Source organism: Tursiops truncatus, chromosome 20 (assembly GCF_011762595.2).
Source record: "Tursiops truncatus isolate mTurTru1 chromosome 20, mTurTru1.mat.Y, whole genome shotgun sequence".
Lineage (NCBI taxonomy): Eukaryota > Metazoa > Chordata > Mammalia > Artiodactyla > Delphinidae > Tursiops > Tursiops truncatus.
Window position 1 is genome coordinate 35,749,047 of NC_047053.1, and position 25,717 is coordinate 35,774,763.

Consider the following 25,717-nt stretch of genomic DNA (forward strand, 5'->3'; position numbering starts at 1 on the left):
TCGTTATACATCAGAAACTAACACAACATTGTAAAGCAATTATACTCCAATAAAGATGTTTAAAAAAATAATGCTGCCATGAACATTTGTGTACAAGTTTTTGTTTGAACACCTGTTTTCATTTCTCTTGGGTAATATCTAGTAGTGGAATTGCTGGGTCATATGGTAACTCTCTGTCCAGCCTTTTGAGGAACTGCCAGACATTTACAAAATGGCGGCACCATTTTATATTCCCACTGGCAATGTATGAGGGTCGTAATTTCTCTCCATCTTCGACAGCCCTTGTTATTGTCCATCTTCTTAACTGTAGCCATCCTAGTGGATGTAAAGTGGTACCTCATTGTGGTTCATTTTCCTGGTATCAACTGATGTTGAGCATCTTTTCATTTGTTTATTGGTCATTTGTATATCTTCTTTGGATAAATGTCTATTTAGATTCTCTGCTTGTTTTAAGATTGGGTTATTTGTCTTTTTATTATTGAGTTGTAAGAGCTTTTTATACTTCTGCATATGTCTCCTATCAGATATATGATTTGCAAAATTTTTCTCACTTTCTTGATAGCACCCTTTGAACTACAATAGTTTTTCATTTTTTTAAAGTCTTTATTGAATTTGTTACAATAATGTTCTGTTTTATGTTTTGGTGTTTTGGCTGTGAGGCATATGGGATTTTAGCTCCCCGAATAGGGATCGAATCTGTACCACCTGCATTGGAAGGTGAAGTCTTAACCACAGAGAAGTCCCCAATAGTTTTTCATTTTTGATGTCCAATTTTTTCTTTTGTTGCTTGTTCTTTTGGCATCATATCTAAGAAACTATTATCTAATCCAAGGTCACAAGGATTTATGCCTATTTTCTTCTAATAGTTTTAGCTTTTACTTTTTATTAACTCAAAATGTGATGCATTTTGAGTTAATTTTTGTATATTTTGTGAGGTAGGTGTCCAACTTCATTTTTTTGCATGTGGATATTCAGTCGTTCCAGCACCATTTGTTGAAAAACTATTCTTTTCCATTGAATTGTCTTCGCATCCTTATCAAAAATTTATTGACTATAAATGTGAGAGGTTACTTCTAGATTCCCAGTTCTTTTCCTTTGACCTGTGTTTGTTTTTATGCCAGTATTGTATTGTCTTGATTACTGTTGCTTTGTAGTAAGTTTTGAAATCAGAAAATGTGAATCCTCCAAATTTGTTCTTCTTTTTCAAAATTGTTTTGGATATTCTGGGTCTCTTGGATTTCTAAATGAATCATAGGATTAGCTTGTCAATTTCTGAAAAAAAGCCAGCTGAGATTTTTATAGAGATTGCATTGAATCTTTAGATTAATATGGAAATATTCCCATATTAATAGCAGTAAGTCTCATATATGAACATGAGATTCTTCCCATTTATTTAGGCCTTTAATTTCTTTCAATAATATTTTATAGTTTTCAGAGTTTAAGTTTTATACTTCTCTTGCTAAATTTATTGCTAAGTATTTAATTCTGTTTTACATTATCTTAAATGGAAGTTTCCTAATTTAATTTTCATTTTTTCATTGCTACTATATAGAAATACAACTGATTTTTAAAAATATTTATTTATTGGCTGCACTGGGTCTTCATTGCAGCACGTGGGCTTCTCTAGTTGTGGCGTGCGGGCTCCAGAGTGCGCAGCCTCTCTAGGTGTGGCTCGCAGGCTTAGTTGCCCTGTGGCATGTGGATCTTAGTTCCCCAACTAGGGATCGAACCCGCATCCCCTGCATTGGAAGGTGGATTCTTAACCACTGGACCACCAGGGAAGTCCCATTACAACTGATTTTTGTGTATTAATCTTGTATCCTGCAAACTTACTGAACTCATTTATTAGACCTAATAGTTTTTCAATGGATTCCTTAGGGTTTTCTTTATACAAGATTATGTCATATGCAAGTAGAGATAGTTTTACCTCTTCCTTTCTAATTTAGACTCTTTTAATTTCATTTCTTGCATAATTGCCCTGGCCAGCACCAGTACAATGTTAAGTATAAGTGGTGAGAGGAGGCAGCTTGTCTTGCTGCTGATCTTAGAAGCAGGGAGGAAGCATTCAGTCTTTCACTTGTTGACCTAAAACAATCAAACAACCAGTTATTTTACCAGCAAAATGGGTTTATTTGGGAACAGCAAAGACTTGCAATTCAGGACGTGCAATCTATGGTGATCCACAGGCAAATCCAGAGAACAGAAGAGAGGAACTTTCTTTTATAGAGGAGAAGAAGGAGTTGGGAGGGGCTATTATAAACCAAGAATCCATTGGAGAAAACTGGGAGTTCAAAGTGTAATGGCTTTTCATTGGCTGAGTTGTGTAACAGTCTCTCATTGGCTGGGCTCCTGCAGGGCAAGGAGAAATTTTTCCTTCCTCCTTCTGGGTAGTAAAGTATCAACATTCTTCCTGTTGGAGTTACAAAGGTACATCTCTTCCTATTGGGTCTGCGATTGACATCTATGGGTAGGGCGTGAGCGCTCCCTCTTCTGGTATCCTGACTTACTTAAAATGAGGGTTCTATTTATTAATTTTTACACACCATTGTGATGTTAGTGGGTTTTTTGTAGATGGTCTTTATGAGACTGAGGAAATTTCCTTCTATTCCTAGTTTGTTGAGTGCTTTTTTATCATGAAGTGCTGTTGAATTTTGTCGAATGCTTTTTCTGCATCTATTGAGATGATCACATGGTCTTTGTCCTTTATCCTATTAACATGGTATATTACATTAATTGATAGCATTTATTTTTTACCTTTTAATTAAACTCATTTTTTCATTCTTTAGCCTTTAGAGGAACTTGGAGGAACCTATTAAATGACATATGCAATAAATGTGATGCAGGTCTTGGAAGTTGATGGTGGTCCTCAGTGAAATTTTTACTTCCAGAACTTCATCAAAAGTACATCTTATACCCCATCAGAAGTTCTGGTAATGGCTATCTAGGATTTTTTTGTTTGGTGTTGTTGAGTGGTGTGAATGTAAAACAAAATTTTAAGTATGCTTATGTAACCCAACTGTATAAATTCATAACATTATCTTGATAGTATATATAATACAGTTTCATATTTTTGGAAGTGGAAATTTTTAACCATGTTATTTATATGCTTTTTAGGGATTATAATTATTTTATGCATAATAAAGTGTATAGCTAGCATTTCTGGCAATTATAATCATTATCAGTTTATTTTGTCTTTGAAAATTTGTAAATGCCCCCCAATTTCTTTTAACATAACATCATTTGTTCCATATTATATATTTCTATCATGTATAGAAATAATATATAATTATGCTCACATAATTGCAGTTTCCTTCTCTTGGACACATTTTTTCTTTTCCATGTGGGTTCCTTCAATTGGTTGCATTGTCGTTTTCATTAATGATGCATCTGCTAATTAATTTTTCTTCTTTGAATGCCTGCCCTTTTTGTTCTTGATTTTGCAGTTCAGCTCTATTTTAAATTTCAGTTCTATTTACTGGTATTTCTCTCTAGCTTCTATTGGCTTGTGACTTGTTTGTAATGTTTACATGTTTATGAAACTGACAGTCCACCCTCTGCCATCGGTGATAATTAATATTTGAATGTTTCTTTAAGATGGTTTAGAAAATAGTTATTTCTTATGGTTAATATATGCATTAGCTTTCTAAATTCATAGCAAGGTCTTGGATTATCAGAAAATGTCATTTACAGGCATATATAAAGTTTTATTTATTTTTTATTCTGGTGAAATATGTGTAGCATAAAATTTACCATTTTAACCACTATTAAGTGTACAGTTCTGTGGCATTAATTACATTCCCCTCGTTCTACAACTTCAAAGTTTTTAAAGAGAAAATAATACCTGTTTCTTAGTCCTTCAGATTTTCCTCCTTCTCCCTTAGTACTTTTTCTTTTCCATTGATCAACTTTCCTTTTCTTTTAGATACTGAGGAGTTCCTGGGAGAAGTTTTGCGGAATGAGAACCTTAGTGCTGGTGCAAGGGACAACAGAGACCATATTCTACGGGGCTTGCAGCAAATCAAAGCTAGGTTTGTATAAACCGGTTCCATTATTCTTCTTCATAAGCTTTAAAACAATTTATAATCAGTAAAATCTACTTTAATTGTATATAAATTAGCAAAATAAGACACACCTATCATAGTTCTTTATACTTGGTAGAGGCTTAATAAATGTATACTGAATTGCACTGGAGGTAGGCAGGCATATTTAGGGTAGTTTACCAAAATGGAAATATTTTGATAATTATGTATGTTAAAAAAATTATTCTGCTTTCTGCTTTGGATTGTTATGTTAGTCTTTATTGAACACTTTTGCAAAATGTGTGAAAAGCTAAATATTTATGCTTGTCCAAATTACTGAAAGGGAAGATGTTAAGCAGTATGAGGTAATTTTCGTTAGGATTTTTGGTCTTGATTTTATATCCACATGTCCTTTCCTAATAGAAAACTTAAACTGGACTTATCCAGTTGATTCTCTGAGCATAGTAGAATGTCTTAGTCTCAGACTGATTGGAATATCATGCTCATTAAGTTTTTTGGTTTTTTTAAATTAAAAGCCCTGACCTAATTTGTACCTTTTAGAATGTGAGCACCTGACAGATGCATACACTTGCTTGATGGTGGAAGAAATAAAAATTTTCCTTTACAATATACTTCCCGACCACCTCTTGCTTGAAATGTGGTAACTGAACGAGAGTTGGGGATAAGAGAGTGTTACTTTACGTGTTTTCCAACTTGGAGGCAATGTGATTCAGAATGTTTGAACTGAGTACTTTTAGTAAAGGGAGAGCAACTGCAGGGATATGCCTGGGATTTGTTTTTTTGTTTGTTTTTTTGGCTGCACCGTGTGGGATTTTAGTTCCCCACGTTGGGAGCACGGAGTTTGTTTTTTTTTTTTGTTGTTGTTGTTGTTTTGACTGTGTTGGGTCTTAGTTGCCGTACACGGGCTTTCTCTAGCTGCAGCGAGCAGTGGCTACTGTTCGTTGTGGTGCGCGGGCTTCCCATTGAGGTGGCCTCTCCTGTTGTGGAGCAGGGGCTCCAGGCACATGGGCTTCAGTAGTTGTGGCACGTGGGCTTCAGTAGTTGTGGCTCACGGGCTCTAGAGTGCAGGCTCAGTAGTTGTGGCACACAGGCTTAGTTGCTCCACGGCATGTGGGATCTTCCCGGACCAGGGATCGAACCTGTGGCCCCTGCATGGGCAGGCAGATTCTTTATCCCCTGCGCCACCAGGGAAGCCGGGGAGCACGGAGTCTTAACCACTGGACCACCAGGAAAGTCCTTATACCTGGAATTTAATTTGTGTGGCTGACCAATCTTAGCATCTACTTTAGAAGCCTCATTGAAACTCCTTAGAAGCAAGCAAGGAGTTTTATCCTTTCAAAGGGCACAGCCAGAATATATTCCTTCCAGGAATGTGCGAGAACCTCACAAGATGCCCTGCTGGATCTTAATCGATCATTCCTGCTGGCTAATTAAACGTCACTTTTACTCAGCAACTGGGGACTGTGTAATTATCAGCCTGGGTTGCCCTGAATAATTGAAACAAACAGAATGCAAAAGATGGGAGCTTTTTGCAAAATGAGAATATCTATAATTTATGGTAGGCTGGAAGAGTGTTTAAAACAAACTTCCCCATAATGTTACTTTATTAGTAGATAAGTTTAGGCTTAGTTGTGTACCTGAAGGCTCAGTTAGTAACTTATAGAATTTTTTATTTTTTTAATACAAAGTTGACCTTTGTATTTTAGGATTATTATAAGGATGGCACGAAGAACAAAGGTAGAATTATTTTAAACTGTATTATAGGGAGAGGGTTGGCCATAATATAATTGTGTATGTTGTATTAATGGTATAAATGGTGATACCTTTTAACGTTGTTAATGGTATAAATCTGTGATAAGGAATGTAAAAACAATTTTACTGCATCTGTAGAGACAAATATACAATGAGTAGGAATTCTCCTTTCCCATATTTGTACCACAGAACTTGGAAGGGACTAAATTTCAATCTGAAATTGATAATAAAAGGTGATTTTGTGGTGACTCACTGTTATCCCTTACATATTACTTCTTAGTCCTCTTTTTAAGTCCATACACACACTCATACACTCATACACACATACCCATGCTCGCACACATAGAAGCTGTATTTGTTATGAGGTAGAGAGGGTTCCTTGTTCTCAGAGGACTTGCTGTGTGGTTTGTGGGATAGACATTCAGGAAATAATCAGCAGGAGTTTTAGGAAACATCTGCATTGTTGATGGGAGCTTTCTGTTCATTGATTTGTTGCAAGAAAGATGACACTTTATTTAGAATTTCATAATTATCAGATCAGGAGGAAATGAGGAGCCAGAAATTAGATACTGTACAAGAAAATGGAAAAATGAGACTTTCCTTTGGCAAGCTGTTTGAAATTGTCTTACATTTGCCCGTTCAATCATCATCCCGTTAATGTAACCCTTGTCTTACTGAATCCTCTTTTTCAGCCACGTTGCATCTATAGCCCCATGTATGGCTGGTTGATGTTATGCCTGTATTGAAACCAGCTGGTGTGAAAGCACTGAAAGCTGGTACAATGCCAGCCACATTTACTTTTTTGTGTGGAAGTTGTATCTCTCCCAGAGGCTGGGTGTGAAAAGAAATTTGGAAGTCATCAAACTTGAGAGTTAAATGTATATGGCAAGTTGCCAAGTAACATCAAAAGACTTAAAGTCACTTAAAAAGTTTTATCTTTAGTCATATTAAAGCAATAAAATTTTAGGGGTTTGGTAAATTTGTGGGGGAGGGTAGGAACCTGTATAAAACTATTGATTTGGCACATTACGGCTTATTTGGAAGGTGGGTAAGAAATCTAGCAGGATAATCTCGGAAAGACACTAGATAAATGTAAATACCATACATACATATATTCCTCCCCCAACTTTCCACTCTATCTTTGTTGTGTCCTCGCTTTAATTCCTTTAATTCTTTCCTCAATACTGTGCTGCTTGAGAATGAAAAGGGTTGAGAGAAGTGAAAATAGCACTGGCTCTGATTTTTGGTTAATTCTAGGGGCTTGGCCCTAATTTTTATGGTGGCTCAGAATTCAGTGCTGTTTGCATGGCTGTGGACTCACTGTAAATCAAAGCATCTGACTCCATCACAGTTGTTATGTGCCATTTGCCACCCTTCTGTTGCCTAGAGTGACCGACCCCAGGAAATGACAGTTGTGTCGAGTCATGGATGTCCAAGTGCTCATCTGTTTTTCAGTACAGGTAGCTTCACTATTCTCTGTCCTCCCAGACTTAAAATCATATCTGTAGTTCTATCGTTATAGGTTTTTTTGGGGGGGGGGAGGCTTAAAAGTGTTACCAATGAAGGATAATGTTTTTCATGTAAGACAAAATAAAAAAAGGATAACGATTTCTGTAAGTCCAAGGAAATGAAGTCCTGTTGTGGTATTTGATGTCCTGAGCTGCGATGTTCATTGCTCTTCTTCACACTGCCTCCTCATTTAAACCTTCTCCCTAAAACTAACGGCTTTCACTTTCTGAGTCCAAGTTTTCACTGAGCTCTTTAGAGAATGATTAGGATGAAAGCCAGGCAGAGGCTCCTGCTGTTTTATTATGGTGGTCACTGCAGTACCAGCACCAGCTGTGAGACACCTGGAATGAAGCAGACTTGATCTACACTCAGACGTTTGATGGCATTCTTATGCATTTGCAGAAACAGTTGAGCATTTCTTAAGTTTGATTCAGGGGAGGCCACCTGACAGCAAGAATACATTGAGAGTCAGGGGAGGGATGAAGAAAATAGAATATTTTTATTACAGAGGTAGGAATAAATTCTCTCTTGATGGCTCGTTTTGGAACAGCTAGTCATTTGTGCTCGCTGTTGGAAGTGAAGGCCAGAGCCAATGGAAACAAACTGGGAGTATTATTTCCTTTTGTGAAATTTAAAGGAGTTCCCAAAAGAGACAGGTAGATTAGTAGCATATTGAAATGGAAAGAAATAAAGAAATAACTATGTAACAGGATTAGAGCACAAAACCCACAAAACCAGGACTTTTAAAGTACAGACTGAAAGAATATCTCGAACATGTCTCATTGTGGGTGGTTAGCATATAGCTCTGCATGAAACATGATACATTGGTAAAAATATCATAAAAATAATTCCAGTTCTCTTTGGGAATTTCAAGTTTTTCTTGTCAGCTTAACATGGATTTAGCTTTAAAACAGGATTTAGTTTAAGAATATATTGTTCTTGTGTCTTTGTATTGTAGGAAGAAAGACAAGGAGTTAGTCCAATATAACTCTTGGGAGCAAGATTTTCGAAGGGGTAGACTAAATATCATTACCATTAATTACACAGAGAGTGTTACTTTTCCCAAGTGCTCGTTACTGAGCTAAAAAGCCCCAAACAAAAACAGTCAGATGAAGTGTGCTTATCAAGAGAAGAAATGTGGAATGTGTTGTTGGTACATCTGTGTTACAAGTTTAAATATTTGCTTATAACATCTCTTTCTGTTGTTCATTTTGCTACACTGGAGTTTCAGTGCCAACACACACACAAAAAAGAGTAGTAGGTACTTGTGCAATCCATCTGAGTTTAAAGAGCTTTGAAAAGGCTCAGAAGTCATAGCAATAATTTGACCACATCTTGAAAGTTAAAAATTCATTTCTTCCTTTTTCAGTCCTATCTCTGCCTCTCATCCTTAACCAAGAAAGAAAAACAAAAACCCGAAATAACTTCAGGGCTTTAAACTGATCAATTATATGCCAAATTCCTGTACTCGTTTTCTGTTAATTAGTGAGTGCATGTTGAGATTTCACAATCGTGTTAAAGATTTTTGGAGACACACTTACTGGGGGTAGTGAGGGATTATATTTGTTGCTCTTTTAGTCTGAAATGCTCTACAGGAGAGACTGATATAATAATACCTGCTGTTGGTCCCTTGGCTTAGCCTGGAAAGGAAGATCATTGTATTATATGTTGTTTCATAGCAAGTCTCCTGTACTTTCAAAGCATCCTGGAAATGTGTAACTCTCCTTTTAATTTTATGATGATGATTATTTTGTTTATTCTTTCACTTATGCAGGTATCTTGGATTTGGTACCAGCTTTAAGATTAAATCGATCCATTTTTGTTTTCTTCTACACTGGGCTATTATGGTGGTGTTAGTGGGCAGAAGCCTCTCCCTTTGGTCATCCCATAAAATAAATATTTTATATATAAGTAACTGTGATATATAATTTTTTAGTAAGTGGGTTTTTTTTTTTTAAAAAAAAAAAGCTTGTTTCTTTCAAACCTTTTTATTAAAAATTCCCAGTACTGGGCTTCCCTGGTGGCGCAGTGGTTGAGAGTCCGCCTGCTGATGCAGGGGACGCGGGTTCGTGCCCCTGTCTGGGAAGATCCCACGTGCCGCGGAGCGGCTGGGCCCATGAGCCATGGCCGCTGGGCCTGCGCGTCCGGAGCCTGTGCTCTGAAGCGGGAGAGGCCACGGCAGTGAGAGGCCCGCGTACCGCAAAAAAAAAAAAAAATCCCAGTACTGTACTTATTAAACAGAATAAAATGTTCTATCTAGAATGAAAGGAATTTTGAAATGAGACCTGGGAGGCAGGCAGATAACTGAGCTTATGCCCTTCAGGTTGGACTGACCCATTAGAATAATAAGCTGAGCACCACTCTTTAGCCATATAGTTAGGTTGCTGAAATTTGCTTTACTCCTGATAGAATTATAGCCGTCATTAACACTTGGGCACATTCCTATTATCTACTCAAAATGGATTTGTCTTGGAAGGTCTCAGAAAATCCTCCGTGTCAATTTTTTAATACTAGAAGATTTTCTATCTGTCTGTAAATGGGGGCTCTTAATTCATACATTGTGTGAAAAGATCATTTATATGAAATTATTGTCTTCATTTTACCACTGTTTACTTTGGCCTTGATTTTAAGTCTCATTTGATCTGGAGCTAGTCTTTTGTCCCAGTGCTGTATTATTTTCTCTGCTTATAGAAAGCCACTGGAAAACAATGCCTCTCTGTATTCATCTTATTTGTGGATCTCCAGAAACTTGTGGCGTGAGGCCTTCCTGGTTGTGGTTTTCTCTTATTTGCTCGTTTTCTCTTATTGCTGTTATAGATCCACTCTGTATCCACTTCCTGTGTTACACTGAAACTGGAGCAAAGGGAAGAGAAATGCAAGAGCACTGGGTCAGCTGTCAGGAGCCAAACTCTTTGTTCTGTTTTTTCTATAACATTGATGATTCAATTGAAGATTCTCCTAACCATGATCTTGTGTTTTCTTTTCAAGTTGCTTCCCCCAAAATATTGTTTGGAATTATTTTTTTTCCAAATATTACAAAAATGCAAACATTACCAACCAAACCTTGAAACCTCTATTTGATTCCTTTTATGGTATCACTATGATTTTTCTTTTTTTTTTTTAATTTGCAAAGTGATGCAGGAAATTTCATTTCCTTGGGATTTAATTTTATTTCATGATTCTGTTGCAAATGAGTTGGGCCTAAAGTGGGTTTTTATAACCACACCATGTGAATCATTTCTTCTCTGGAAGCCAGATCTTCTCTCCCACTGTGTAGCCTCATCTAGTCTCCCTGAAGTGCAGCGCTAGCAGGGTTGATAATGAAATGCGGTCCTTCTTATTACGCTCAGCAAAGGGCTCAGAGAAGATGGGAAAAAAATCAATCCCACAGGAACTTCTTGAGTGCTAGATATCCATATTCAACCCCCATGCATTTAAAATGGAAATGAGATATCTTAGGGTTTTCATTTTTGATTTACACAAGATGTCACTGCCTCCTTGGCAATGGGAATATTTTACAGACCAACTGCTGACCTGTTTGGGAAGATCTCAGCCTGTCGCCCCAGGTCCAATGTAGTTTCTTCATATTTCTTTCGAAACTCTCAGCAGTGCTTTGCAGCAGCTTTGATTCTTCAGGCTTCAAAGGATGCCCCTTCCAGGGCCAATCTTCCAAAAGAAAAAAAATCAGTGTAGGGGGATAAGCAGCTCATAAAGGAAGGGGCAGCTATCCCTGTGGCAGCTCTTACTGCAGTTAATTAATAGGGAGTTTACAAGCCAGTAATACTACGGCTTTGCAAAGCCAAGAAAATTCCAATTTGATGCTAGTGCTTTGTTTTGAAATTCGCACTTGGAGTGACTCAGTCTTCAATAATCCAGCCTCAACTGGTTTTATCATGGATACAGTGTGGCTTATATAAGATGCATTATCATTAAATGCTCAAACTGAAGATTTCTCCTGAGTTTGTGAGCCTTGTTGAGTTCTCATTATAATTTACAGAAAACTTTATGCCCACATAAAGTTGGATAATCTCCAATAAGCTATTTCTCTAAGTTATATTAGTTAGTGTCTCTCATTTGTGAATTCTGCCATAACCACAACGTCCATTTTACAATTCGGTAATCAAGATTTTATACCATGTCGACCAAGTGCCTTTGTTCTTTTGTTGATGAGAGAACTGAGATATGAGAAATTACTCAAAGTAGGAGAATTAATAAAAGGTTGGGATTTAGAATGTAGAATTTCTAATTGGTTGCATAGTTTACTTAGCCAAGCCATTCCAAAAAAAAAAAAAAAGGAATTGGCATCTTTCAAAAGCTTATTGGTTTAAAGGAACTGTAAATAAATATTGAAATTTAGTTAATTATATACACATTCTAGAGTGTAGCAATGTCTGCAGTTTATTTTGGAATGCATCAAAAACAAGACGGATGGCGATAGATGAATGGATAAAGAAGATGTGGCACTTATATACAGTGGAATATTACTCAGCCATAAAAAGAAACGAAATTGAGTTATTTGTAGTGAGGTGGATGGACCTAGAGTCTGTCATACAGAGTGAAGTAAGTCAGAAAGGAAAAAACAAATACTGTATGCTATCACATATATATGGAATCTAAAAAAAAAAAAAAAAAAGGTTCTGAAGAACCTAGAGGCAGGACAGGAATAAAGACACAGATGTAGAGAATGGACTTGAGGACACGGGGAGGGGGAAGGGTAAGCTGGGACGAAGTGAGAGAGTGGCATTGACATATATACATTACCAAATGTAAAATAGGTAGCTAGTGGGAAGCAGCTGCATAGCACAGGGAGATCAGCCCAGTGCTTTGTGACCACCTAGAGGGGTGGGATAGGGAGGGTGGGAGGGAGACGCAAGAGGGAGGGGATATGGGGATATATGTATATGTATAGTTGATTCACTTTGTTATGCAACAACAACTAACACAACAATGTAAAGCAATTATACTCCAATAAAGATGTTTAAAAATATAAATATAGATATAGATATAAACAACAACAAAAAAGATGGACGGATGGATAAGTGACAAAACAAATATAACAAAATATGAATCATAGAGTCTAGGTTGTGGATATACACATATATGGGTGTTCTTTCACCTTTTATGCATATTTGAAACATTTTATAATATGATGTTTCAAAAAACATTATTTGTTTCACTTTGCAGTTCAGAAACCATGGACTTCATTCACCATTGTTTCAGAAAACCATAGACTTCCTCAATTTGGAAATGTAATAAACATGTTTGTGATTTTTTAGGATGATAATTTTCTGAGAATAACTTTATTATTTCCGGATGATAGTAGACTAAGGGATAATCCTCCAGTTTGTTATTTCTGACATTACTAACTTTAAGTATCTAACTTTTATACTTCTTTAAAACTTCCAGGCCAGCAATTATTGAGAGCTGAAATTCAATTCAAACATTCTGCCCAGGAGATCCTGAAATTTTGATCTTTTTTAAGGAAAGGCAATTTCTGACTTTTCTCATAAATTTGATAAAAGGAAAGCTAATATGAGATTGGTAGTCCAGTAGGAAATGGAACTCAATTTTACATTTTTAAAATCATTTTATGGTATTAAAAATGACAGAGGTTAGAAACAAAGCTCTTATTCTTTTATTGAACTAGAATTGAAAGTGGCAGAAAATCATTTTGGCCCTGGTGCAGTAAATGTTATCACTAAAACATGTTCAGGGGATATTAGGACAGTCTCTCAAGCACCAGAGACAAAAGTTCACAGAACAAGAACTGCTTTTTCTGTCCTTATCTTGAAATTATTAGATGTACAAGAGATGAAGGTATCTTAGCTCTAAGACGACGGGGGATGGAGTATGTGTTGAAAATGATAATGTCTCCATTCTGGAGAGAGGTGAAATGGAGAGAATGTGGTGGGGATGGGTGTCTCAGCAGTGACAGACACGATGGAGGGAGTTCACAGGGACAGGAGGGCCACCACCTGAACCAGCCCCAGGGCTGAGGAATCTGGAACCGGAGAAAATTATACTTGTGCAAAATTGTGAGCTGACGATGAAAATGGTAAGAAAGCAAGCAATGCTATTTGTTAAAAGTACTGTTTGAAGATTTTATTTAACAGGCAGATTAAACTGGAGCTGTCAGCAGCTACTTTATTTTGAGAATCTGGTAGGAGAGAAATTTTAAGTCCATTTGGGAAAAACCAATCATTTTCGAGTGTGCAACATGATTATTCTTTAAAATTTTGTGTAAAGGGAGCAGCTTGGTAGGCATATGTTTGCTGATCCTATAATGATTAAAATTCAGAATAAGTAAGACTTGTGAAATTGAGTTTTCAGGTTCCAGCCAGTGTTCTCTACTGCCATATGGCATAACTAGAATTAATTGCCGCTCCCAGTCTCTCTATTCTTTTACTGACTATCTAGATGCCCTGCCTGAAATAGTAGAGGTTCCGCAAAAGTATTTGATCGGGAGATAGATGTTTGGCACGTTCATGAAAACGGTGTGTGTAGCTAATAGTTGCTTAGAAGAAAAAGCTTTTTGTAAGGTTTTCTACCCTAACCCCCTTTTTTATTAGGAAAAAAAAAAAAAAAGGATGGATAAGAGAGTTAGCAAGGAAAAAAAAAGAGGAAAAATTCTTAGGACTTTATAGGTCAGTGTACATGGAAAAGGTAAAGCAAGAAATCTTTTTTGCTAGAGTCTTAGCTTCTTGATACTCCAGGAGTGGCCCGTGGATCAGCAACATCAACATCACCTGGCAAGCTGTTAGAAATGTAGAATCTCAGGCTCCCCTGAATCAGACCCACTGGATCAGAATCTGCATTTTACTAAGATCCCAAGATCATTTGTATGCACATAAACATTTGAGAAGCACTGCTCTACCACTTACCACTTTTAAGCTCATTTTAAATTCAATTTCTTAAAATTCAGAATACATATTTCTGGAGATTATAACTCCTTAAAGGCATGGATGTTCATTTAAAAAAAAAAGTCTGTAATGGTACTGGTTTATGATATGAGCACAGTAACATGAGTTGAACGAATGGGGGAAAACTGTTATAAATATGTTCTCCAGTCCTAGGCTAAACACTAGAACACGAGACCCTCTATATTATGAAAGTTGCTGTTCAGTAGCTAACCCCACATATTCTTTTCCAGAAATAGGATGCTTTCTTTTTATTGAGCATTAGGGGATACAGAGCCATTTGTAAAGACGGTGTCCATCTCTTCAGACGTCTCATGTGATAACATTTCTCTAACAGTCTGTGGTATAAGGTTACAAGGCTGCTGATCATGTATTGGAGTTCTGTTGGAGCCTGGGTGCCAGTCATTCCAGCCATGATCCATCGAAAGTCCTCTGCCTTTGGTCATCATCCTTCCTATAAAGCTTTGCACTTCCTTGTCTCCACCATCTCATCTTTCCTGAGGACTTCTCTTCTAATCCTTTCCCCTGTGTTTCCTAGAATCCATGTTCTACTATAATCAAATTCCATGATATCCTCAACCTCTTTTCTCCATCCCTGCCCAAGTAAAACATGGTTCTTCTTCAGGACACTCTTTTGCTTGCAGTCATTTTAAATAGAACTTGCTCATTTTCCAGAAGTGCTGTTGGCATCCTTCAAGCTCCTTGCTGTCACTTCTAGACTTTTACTGTACAATCTTATCCCACACCTCTTCCCTTTTGAGATTTGTCTACATGGCTTTACAACTCTCTGTCATCTTTTGAGTTCAGAGTCTTCCCTCACACTATTTGAGGATTGAGGCTATGACTCACAGTTGTCATCTTCACTCCACTATTACCACTGCCCCCCCAGAGACCTTCTCTTTCTCAAATTTAGCTTTGGTCTCCTGATTACATCTCTCCATTCATCATATAAATATGCTCAAATCTCTCCTAATATTAAGAAAAAACATTACATCCCACACAGTGATTCCCTCTCTAGCTACTGTCCTGTATCTCTTTTTTTACAGACACACTTCTTGAAATGGAAGCCTAGACAAGCCATTTCTGGTTTCTTCTTCTCTGGCCACTCTTCAGTCCCCTATAATCTAGTCTCTGCTCCTATCATGTTATTCTTGACAAAGTACCAGTAACTTGCTAATTGCTACATCCAGGTGACGCTGTTCAATCTTCGTCTTATTTGGTCTCTCTGCAGCATGTGACACTATTGATAGCTTCCTTTTCCTCAAAAAGTAAAAACAAACAAGCAAATAAAAATAACAAAAACAAACAAAATATCTCTCCCTCCATTTGTCCCCATGATAATAGTCTCTCTTGGTTTTCCTTCTTCCTTGCATTTATACTCTGATTTTAGGCTCTGGCTTGAGCTTGTTTTTCTATGCTGCCCTCTTCACTGCTGTCCCTCAGGCTTCCCTCTTTTCTCACCACATTCATTGTAGGCAGTTGCATGCATGTCCGTAACTCTACAACTTCCCCTGTACGTGGATGACTGCTAATTCTACAGCTCAACTGCACTTCTCTCTCCAAGGCACCATACAGCATATTGGACAGCTCCTTTTGGGTGTCTTATTGATATCCTAAACTTCACAAAGCTGGGGCAGACCCTGCTGGATGCTTACCCAGCAGCCACCCTCCATTCTTCCTGGACAACAGAACCCCACCAACCCAGGGATGACTCATGATCTGAAAGCCATTCTGCTTTGCCAGTGGTTGGTCTAGGGTTTACGTAAGATATAGTTTTGGCCAAAGAAATATAGGGAGAAAACTTCTGATAGCCTCTCACAGGACAGTCTTATTCTTGGGAGACAAAAAAAAAAAAAAAAAAAAACAAAACTGAAATGCAGTAGCCACCTTAAGACATTACTGTGCTCTAAGGTGTTAGAGCAGAAATAAGGGAAGGGCCTAGGTCCTTCGTGCCATTGTTGGGCCCCTGCATCAACCGTGGAATCATTTGTCTCCAGACTTTTTGTTTTGAAGGAAAAATGAACTACTTATTTAAGCCTCTGCCAGTGAAGTTTTCTGTTAATTGTAGCCAGAAGAATCCTAACTGATGGAGTGTCCAGAACTGAACTCATTATTTTATATTCTTCTCACCCCTAAAGTCTATTCCTGCTTTCACTAGGTCCTGGCCCCCAAGGCAGAATCCTGGAAGTCATTCCTGCCTCCTCTCTCTTCACTCCCCAAACCATCAACAAGTCTATCGATTCTTCATCCTAAATCTGTCTTCTCCTTTCTGTTCCCTTTGTCACTGGCTAAACTTTAGCCCTCATAAAGTCTTACTCAGAGCTCTGCAAAATTCTCTTTTCTGGTTCTCTGCTTCAAGTTTCTGTTCCAGTTTATTCTGCTCCACCATTCTGTTGAAAGGGCAAAGATAAAAAAAGAAGATAATTTAATCATTTATGCTATAGAAGATGTATTGATGTAGAATAAGATATACTGTAAGTGAAAAAATTGCTTGTGTATATTTTTTTTTTCAAAAAAATGCCTGAAAAATTACTCCAAAATGTTAATGATAGTAATTTCTGGAAAGTAGAGTTTGAGTGATTTTTAATTTCTCCTTTTTATTTACTTGTATTTTTCAACTCTCCACAGTGAATGTGTATTTAATCCTAAGTCACTGATATCAGAGCCTTTCCTTTTTTAAAAAGAGGCAGGGATTTAAGAGCCAAAGAACATTTGTTTCCAGGTGGGAAAGGAGTTAGCATTGCAGGGAAAAGAGATGTGGAAGGAGGAAATTAGGCTTTAATTGTAGCCTTGGGTCACTTCTATGCAAATAAACAGCTGTATTTGGAGTGTTTTTACTCTGTGCCTAAGCGCGCGCGCACACACACACGAAAGTAAAATTATTTTTGAGCGATATGAAATACAGCAGTCCTTTGAGTAATTTATGATGATTTTTCTAGAATATGTTTTTTTTAAATAAAGGAAGGTCATTCTCAAGGTCTTCATTAGATGAGGTATCACTGACTAGGAACAACTTCCATTTCTTAAATATTATCTTTCTGAGCTGCACTGAACTGACACAGGATTATCTACACTCTGTGACTATTTAGTAACATTTGTATTTGTGGGACTAGCTTTCCAAAGTGATGGTGCTTGAGTAAACCATTCACTTCCTCCTTCTCAAAACATCAGTCACCATGATGGATTTTCATGTTGGTCGTGAAGAGAAATAGAATTAACTAAGAGTAGGGTGAGGATTACAAGCCGGAAGCAGTTAATTTACTTAACAAATATGTATTGGGTATTTGTTTAATCTTTGCTGGGCATAATGCCAGGTGATCAAGACAGTGTCACGGAAGATATATCCCTGTTTTTCAAGAAGTTCTTGGACCAGTGAGTGGCCAGACTCATGAACAGAGCCAGCACGGAGCCCACTGCCCACGGGTGTCTTCTCTAGACAGTCTGAAATGTTTGGTTTCAATTTGTTACATACCTGGAGTTTCACCATTTAGAGATTCATTTGGGCTCATAGTCCTCTTTTAAAATATAAATTCACCTGGAGGGTTAAGGGGTTTTTGATTGTACATTCAGGTGCACTAGCCCTATTTAATGATTTCCGTCTAACTTTTGGCTTAGATGATTGTGCTGGGGAAATTAAGTCTGTTGAACCTCTGTTACGGGCAATTCACAGCGCTAGGTACACTGAGTGTTATAAAGTTAACAGAGGATCCTTTTCCTCAGAAAGAATGAGGGCTTTAGAGGCTCTTGCCTCTGCAACTGAAGAATAACAGTCACAGCTAACATTCATCACACAATTATCCTGTGCCAGGCCCAGTGTCAAAGGGCTTTACACACATTATCTCATTTAATCCTCACAACAGGTGAGAGGTGAATACTATAATAATCCCCATTTTAGCAGATAAGAAAACTGAGGTTCAGAGAGGTAATCAACTTGCTCAAGGTTATACAGCTGTTAGGTTTTGGAATTGGGATTTGAGCCCAGGCAGTATGATTGTTTGGCCAGCCCTCTTACTGAGGCTCGATTTCTTCAGAACAAGTGAATAATGCTACTTCATTCATTCAAAAAATGTTTATTCAGCATCCACTGCGTGCAAAGCATTTTTGTGGTGAATATGACAGTTTCCAGTCCTCCTGGAAATTATTTTTGAGCAGGATAAACTGAGTAATTATACAATACACCCACCTTGTAGGATTGTTGCTATGCATAAAAAAGTGCCTAATACAAGGCATGTTACATTGTGGATACCCAAAAAATATTCCCAAGAAATTTACAACCCAATGGGAAAGATATAAAAGTATGCAGAAATAACTACAGTTCAAGGTGTATTGTGGCTAACACTTTAGAAGAGGTGCCCACAGATTGTACTGTGAGATCCCAGAAAAAGAAATTACTTCTGGTTGGTGGGCTATGAGAAACCTTCATGAATGAGATGGCATCATGTCTTGGCTTTGGGTTTGAAAGGGATGGATTTTTGGTCAGATATATTGCACACAAAAATAGCATGTGCAAAGAAACTGAGGAGATAAAAGTTTAGCCATGCTCGGGAACCAAAGGGTAATTCTGTTTGTTAGGTATAAGGGAGTAATGAGAGATAGGATGGAACCAAATCATGGAAATGGGAGTTTTGACTGGATCTGGGGAGAAGAGGTACATAACTGAGGAGAGTAAATCATGGGACAGGCATGGGTAAGCTGATTCTTTAATAGGGAATTTTAGATAATCATGCGGGTCCTTGGTACCTGGGCTGAGGCCACTGGGAGACAGGAGATGGTTGCAAAGGGAGAGAGGATAAGAATGTCATAGGTTGCCTATGTTTATTCTCTATGCCCAGCAAAGGAAGACAGATCTTTCTTTCTTCCCAGTATCTCTTGCTTTGAGCTCATATTTATATCCTTCGTTCCATAGCTGCCTTTGGTTTATTATGAACTTTTATGGATAACCAGATAATCTAACCACTTTTCAGAAATTTATGTCAATGGGAAAATACATTCTAAATGACTGACTTTATGCTTCAACTTTTGAAATGTGACTGGTTTGTAAATTAAAGATTGTATTTACTATATCTCAGATTTATTAACAAGATTTAATCTTTTTTTTTAAAGCATATCCAGAAAACTTAACATTATCTTTTACTTTGTTTCTTTACGAAAATGCATTTCAAGGTCCAAACAACTGGAAATGAATTTTGGAATACACTCTATACTTGAACTGAGGGCTGCCTGTCTATAATTCCCGTAACAGGAAACCATTTATAAAATACCCATATCCTTTATAGTGTTCTACAGACTTGCCCCATCATGTGAATTACCTGGGGATCTTGTTAAAAATACAGACTTCTAGGTCACTACCCTGGACATGCTAATTTAGTAGGTCTGGTGTGAACACTGGGGAATTCGTGTTTCAATTAGGGTTCCAGAAGATTCTTAAAATCAGACAAGTATGTGTAAAAATCTTTATTAGAGGACACTATTTTTGTTTGGTAAGTAGCTACTTTGGTTTTAAACTGTATTTTAACAGGGGAACGAAGGAAGAAGGATTTGACTGGAAGAGTGAGTAGGCGGTTGGTTTGAGTGGTAAGGAGGGTCCCCCAATATGAGTGGGGATGACTGACAGGAAAATCTTATCAGCAGGGTTTAGGGCCAGCCAGTAGCTGACAACATTTCAACCTAATTAGCTTCTAGGATGAGGGATGGAGATATGGTCAGAACAAATAGTCTTGGTCCTTTCCTTGTCCTGATGTTTGCCCACTGTCTTAAGTGCTTCCCTGTGGCCTGGCAACATCTGGAGACATTTCTGATGCTGGAGAATCCCTTGAAGTGGGACAGAACCACTGTCCTGGGATTGACTAGTTGTTGTGGTTGAACTGCTGGTGACCCCTGACCTGTATTGATACAGCAGTAGAACTGGTCACATAGTCATTAGCCTTTGGATCTAAATCACTTCCCTACTTTGTGATTTGGATAATTGGATACCTTATGTAAGGGTTTAACTATGACTGCTGTAAGTACTGTACAAAGAAATAAATGGGAAAGAATGATATTTTAGTATAGAATCTTGTACAATTAGAAAAAAAAGTCAAGTTGAGGGCAAAATTTTAAAATGATTTCTGAATTTTTGTGTACATCTCAGTTCTTAACTGGAAGGAAGTGTACACTTAAGGATAGGAGGTTTTTTTCTTTTAATTTCAGTAATGCATTGTAGGTCTTAGAGTGGTTACCAGTAGAAGCCTGCTTTCTAGATTCTGTTTTTATATACTTATTCAAATTTTGGTGCAGTGTGAATGAGTGAAATAATATTATGTCTTTAATTAGAATTCTGTTGGTATTTTTCAATTAATCTGTGTCAGTAGCTTTAGCATTTGTATTAAATCATTTTCTTCATGAAAGCTTTTAATGAGGAAACAAATTGATAGTATTTATATATTGGATTCTTGCCACTGTGATGTGTGTTCGGTTGTATCTTTCGAAGTATACTTTTGCCGGTCATTTTGTAGTTAGCCTTTGAAGCCAGGCTTTGGGGAAAAAAATTCTTCATTTGGATGAAGGTTTTAGTTTAACGAAGTTTACTTATTTTTATCTTTCTCTTCTTCCTTTTCTTCCCTTCCTTTGATTTCTTTTTTTCCCCTCTTACCTTTGTGTGAATAATTTAGAGGAAAAGGAGGGTACCTCTCCCTATCTTATTTGGGATGAAATCCACACTCCATAGCATTGCTTAGAGAGCCTTGCCTTCTGCCTGCCTCTCCAACCTTATCTCCACCCCTCTCTGAAATGTTCTCTGTGCTCTACTCATGCTGAACTCAGACAGCCCTTCTGCTTCTCACCTTTGTTCACTTATTTAGCAAGCTCTGTGCTACTGCCCCTTGAGGGCTCAGTAACATAGAGAGACAAGAAGCTTGTGGTGCAGTACACAGATGCTGCTGAGGGGAGTGCACATATGTGCTGGGGGGAGCACCTAACACAGGAGACTGAGCTGAGCCTTGAAGGACCATCAAGGGTTCACTAGGAGAGGAAGGGGCCTGAAGGGGAAAGTGTGCCGGCAGAGAGAGCTGCGACATGTAAGAGCAGAAGCGTGAGCAGAGCAGGGGAGGACCAGGCTGGGTAAGCCACTGAAGGATTTCAAGCAGGGGAATGTTGAGACTTGGCTTGCATGTTGTTAGGTTGTTAGAATAATGATGGTGCTAATGACATAACAGTTGAGATTTATTGAAGGCTGCCAGGTGCCAGGCCTAATGCTCAGTTCTTTGTGTGTATCATCTCAGTTAATCCTCCCAAGAACCATACGAGACAGGTATGGTTATTATTTATATTTTAAAGATGAGGAAACTGAGGCTGTAGATACAGTCTCACAGCTAGAAGATGAAGATGCTGGGACTCCAACCCAGACGTGTCTGCAGAGCCTTTGCTCTTCACGGTCACTGCTCTTCTTTCTCCATCAGCACTGGGGGGAATGGGTCAGAGAGGAGCAAGGTGGCAGGTAGACCACTTGGGACATGGTTGTATTGATCTGGGTGAGGCATATTGAGGACTTGAGTGAATTCAATGCCCATAGAGAGGGAGAGGAGATAGATTAAAAATATATGAAGGGAGTAGAGGCTCCGGGTCTTTGTGAATGACGGGATGTACATAAAATAGAGAAAGAGGTAAAGGATGATTCCTAAGTTTCAGTTGGATAGATGGAGTTGTCAGCCATTGAAACAGGGAACATGAGATAGGAGAGGTTTGGGACTTTTGGGATAAAGAACAGTCCTGAGAAGAAGAGTAGAATAATGATATCTCCTGTTTTTGAATATTTTAATTGATTGTTAAAAGTATTTAATGTGTACAGACGTTATAGTCAAGTCTTTGGCCTTTGGTTTCTTCCCTGGCCAGCCCGAGCTCCATTGCGTGCCCCTCCAGTCTTCTCTTACTCTCTTGTCCTTTCATCCTACAAGCCTAGAAAAATTCTAACCTTGGATCAATTCACCTGTCCACTTTTCCTGATCTTATACCTGGGCAGGTAATCAGTGCTGGAGAAAAATTACACAGTTGGGCTGCCGCCACAGTAAATCTTAGTCTCCACCCTCAGCTCACCCCTTAATGATGCCTGACAGTTATTTCACATGCCCCATGGCAGCAACCTTTCCAATTTTCCTCAGTATTCTTCCCCCTCAAATCTTCAGCAGTCTTTACCTTATCATATCCCCTCTCACTCTTGCTTGACATCATAGCCTGTTTCACAAGATAAAACAAAAACTTTCAGGTTGGAACCCACTCAGAATCCTGACCTGCCCCCTCCTCAAACATGTCTGCTTTGGGCCTCTGCCACCTGCTCTGATGGGCCTGGCCCCCCTGCCTGGCCTCCCTCTGCATCCTGGGCCTGGCCTCTCGGTGACCCTTCTCACCCCGCTCCCCCCCCCTCCGCCAGCCATCTTCCAATATCCAATCCCAGGTCCACCCCCAGCATCTTTCATCTCTAGGCAGTAAGATGGGTTCTGGAATTACCCAGACCTGGGTTCTTCTGGCCCCAATTTTTACCTTGTGTGTGTTTTGGGTCAGTCACACCACTTTTGCACAGTTTTGCATAATTCCAGCCAACTGGCCCACAGTTCAGGCTTTCTCTCCTCTCAGTTCCTCACAGAGTGTCTGGCAAATAGTGGAGATTTATTACTGTTTGAGAGTTTTCATAACTTGAGATGTAAAGGGTATGTTGACATGTTAATGTTCACAAATCCACACTGCCTGGAGGAGCCCTAGGAACTAGTCCAGCTTAAAAAGTTTGTGCAACATTTGCTCTCAGGTGAATAAAGCGACCATGTTCATAACAAGAAAAATATCAAAGGAATTTTCAAATAAATATCATGTTTTTGAACCTGTTCCTGATTCTGCACAAGGTAAACTGTGATAGCTCCACAATGTGGATGTTTAAACTCTCATGGTGCAATCAGATAACCTCTCCGTGCTTTGTTTTTCTCATCTGTAAAGTGAGGGGCCGGGTTAAATGACCTTCAATGTCCTTCCGGCTATAAAATTCAATGAGTATATGGTCCTCAGTCACAGAGTCATACAGTTATCAGTTATTCATCAATCAGATAACTAAGAGTCTCAGTGGTCTAAGGGTAGCTATTAACCTGAAGCAAGCAAAAAATAAAACAAGTTAGGTTCTGGAATGAAGTTGGGTCATTTGTAGAGACGTGGATGGACCTAGAGAGTGTCGTACAGAGTGAAGTAAGTCAGAAAGAGAAAAACAAATATCGTATATTAACGCATATATGTGGAATCTAGAAAAATGGTAGAGGTGATCTTATTTGCAAAGCAGAAATAGAGACACAGACATAGAGAACAAATGTATGGATACCAAGGGGGAAAGGGGTGGAGTGGGAGGAATCCGGAGACTGGGATTGACACCTATACATTATTGATACTATGTATAAAATAGACAACTGATGGGTACATACTGTATAGCACAGGGAACTCTACCTAATGCACTGTTGTAACCTACATGGGAGGGAAGTCCAAAAGGGACGGGATATCTGTGTGTGTGTGGCTGATTCATTTTGTTGTGCAGTGGAGGCTAACACGACATTGTAAAGCAACCATACTCCAATAAAAATTAATAAAATGAACAAACGAAAAAACAAATTAGTTCTAAGTATCAACCGTGACAAAAATGGCAGGGCAAGAGCTAAAGATAGTCCAGATTAAAATATGATAATCAGCTAGATTTCTTTGTATGTGAGTTCTACCTTGTTCTCTCTCAATACACACGTTTGGAACCAAAAGACATCTCTGACTTTCCTCCTGACTCTCCATTCCCAACCTGCCTCCACATCTGTTATCAAATCTCTTGTCCCTTCTTTTGCTCTCCAGCAGATTCCTAAACTGCTTCCCTCCTTTGCTGTCTCCCATCCAGGCTGCACACTTCTGCTGGATCTGATCACCGTGGACATTATACCCTAAAAACAAGCAAACCAACTCGCCCCTCAGTTGCTCCCTTTTATTTGCACAAAGAGACAGAAACATCAACTCTGACCTGACATTTAGGGTCTTTTATTTTGCCACAACATAGCTGGCTAGCATTTTTCTTTAATAGTTCATTAAGTTATACTTGGTTGTCTAGTACATGTAGGGTGTATGGGGATTGCATGGTCATAACAACCACAATTTGCAATGTTAATGCTAGAACACGGGGGAAGAAATATTAGAATGTAGGTTTCAGTGTTTCAGTGAAAGGGCATAATCATTTAGCTCCTAGATTTCTTACTTTTAATATCCAGAGTGGATGTTGGATTGACATAGCAGGGATTTCATGTAGTGATAGTGTTATAGAAGACTCTAGTGGTGAATAGGGTTTTATTGAATTAATTTACTTTATATTATTTATTTTTTATTGTCTGGGAATGGACTTCTAAAAAAATTTGTTTTAGTCATGGGTAATACTGTCAAATCAGATAATGTTGCTTGTTTTTTTATTCACCATACAATGCCAATGTTTATTAAATTACTTTATTTTCTCTATATACTAGAAAATGGGAATTACTTTTTTTTTTTACATCTTTATTGGAGTATAATTGCTTTACAATGGTGTGTTAGTTTCTGCTTTATAACGAAGTTCCCATATCTCTTCCCTCTTGCATCTCTCTCCCTCCCACCCTCCCTATCCCACCCCTCTAGGTGGTCACAAAGCACCGAGCTGATCTCCCTGTGCTATGCGGCTGCTTCCCACTAGCTGTCTACCTTACGTTTGGTACTGTATGTATGTCCATGCCACTCTCTCGCTTTGTCACAGCTTACCCTTCCCCCTCGCCATATCCTCAAGTCCATTCTCTAGTAGGTCTGTGTCTTTATTCCTGTCTTACCCCTAGGTTCTTCATGACATTTTTTTTCTTAAATTCCATATATATGTGTTAGCATATGGTATTTGTCTTTCTCTTTCTGACTTACTTCACTCTGTATGACAGACTCTAGGTCCATCCACCTCATTACAAATAGCTCAATTTCATTTCTTTTTATGGCTGAGTAATATTCCATTGTATATATGTGCCACATCTTCTTTATCCATTCATCCGATGGTGGACACTTAGGTTGTTTCCATCTCTGGGCTATTGTACATAGAGCTGCAATGAACATTTTGGTACATGACTACTTGTTTATTTTTAAATAAAAGTTTAATTGAGACCATTGTGTCTTGTAAGAGAACTTTGTGGTGCTGTCTTCTGGGGTTTCTAAAATTTGTGGATATAGACTCAAGATCACAGAAATATTAGCTCCCCGCAAAGGACCCAGGACTTTCTTATGACAGGTCCTTCTATTACTTGAGTTATGTGCTTATTGTCTGTTACCATAGTATCTATTTCCTGTCTTAGACTGACATCTCTTCATATGTAAGTTGTAAGTATCTCATATTTTGGACTAGATTGTAAGCTTCCTGTAGGCAGACACTAGGTTTTGGACTTCTGATGAATCGAAGGAACAGGGACTACAGGCGGCACCGCTCCCAGAGACCTTCCCATTCTTGCCCAA

The 25,717-nt window shown here is 38.3% G+C and overlaps 1 protein-coding gene across 1 annotated transcript in view; it reads left to right on the forward strand.

Moving 5' to 3' along the window:
- SKAP1 (src kinase associated phosphoprotein 1) overlaps positions 1–25,717 on the forward strand; it is a 276,955-nt gene that overhangs the window by 31,145 nt on the left and 220,093 nt on the right. The window contains exon 2 of the mRNA XM_019924939.3: positions 3,923–4,028. Within this exon, the coding sequence (XP_019780498.1) occupies positions 3,923–4,028 (106 nt within the window). The remainder of the gene's footprint in view (positions 1–3,922; positions 4,029–25,717) is intronic.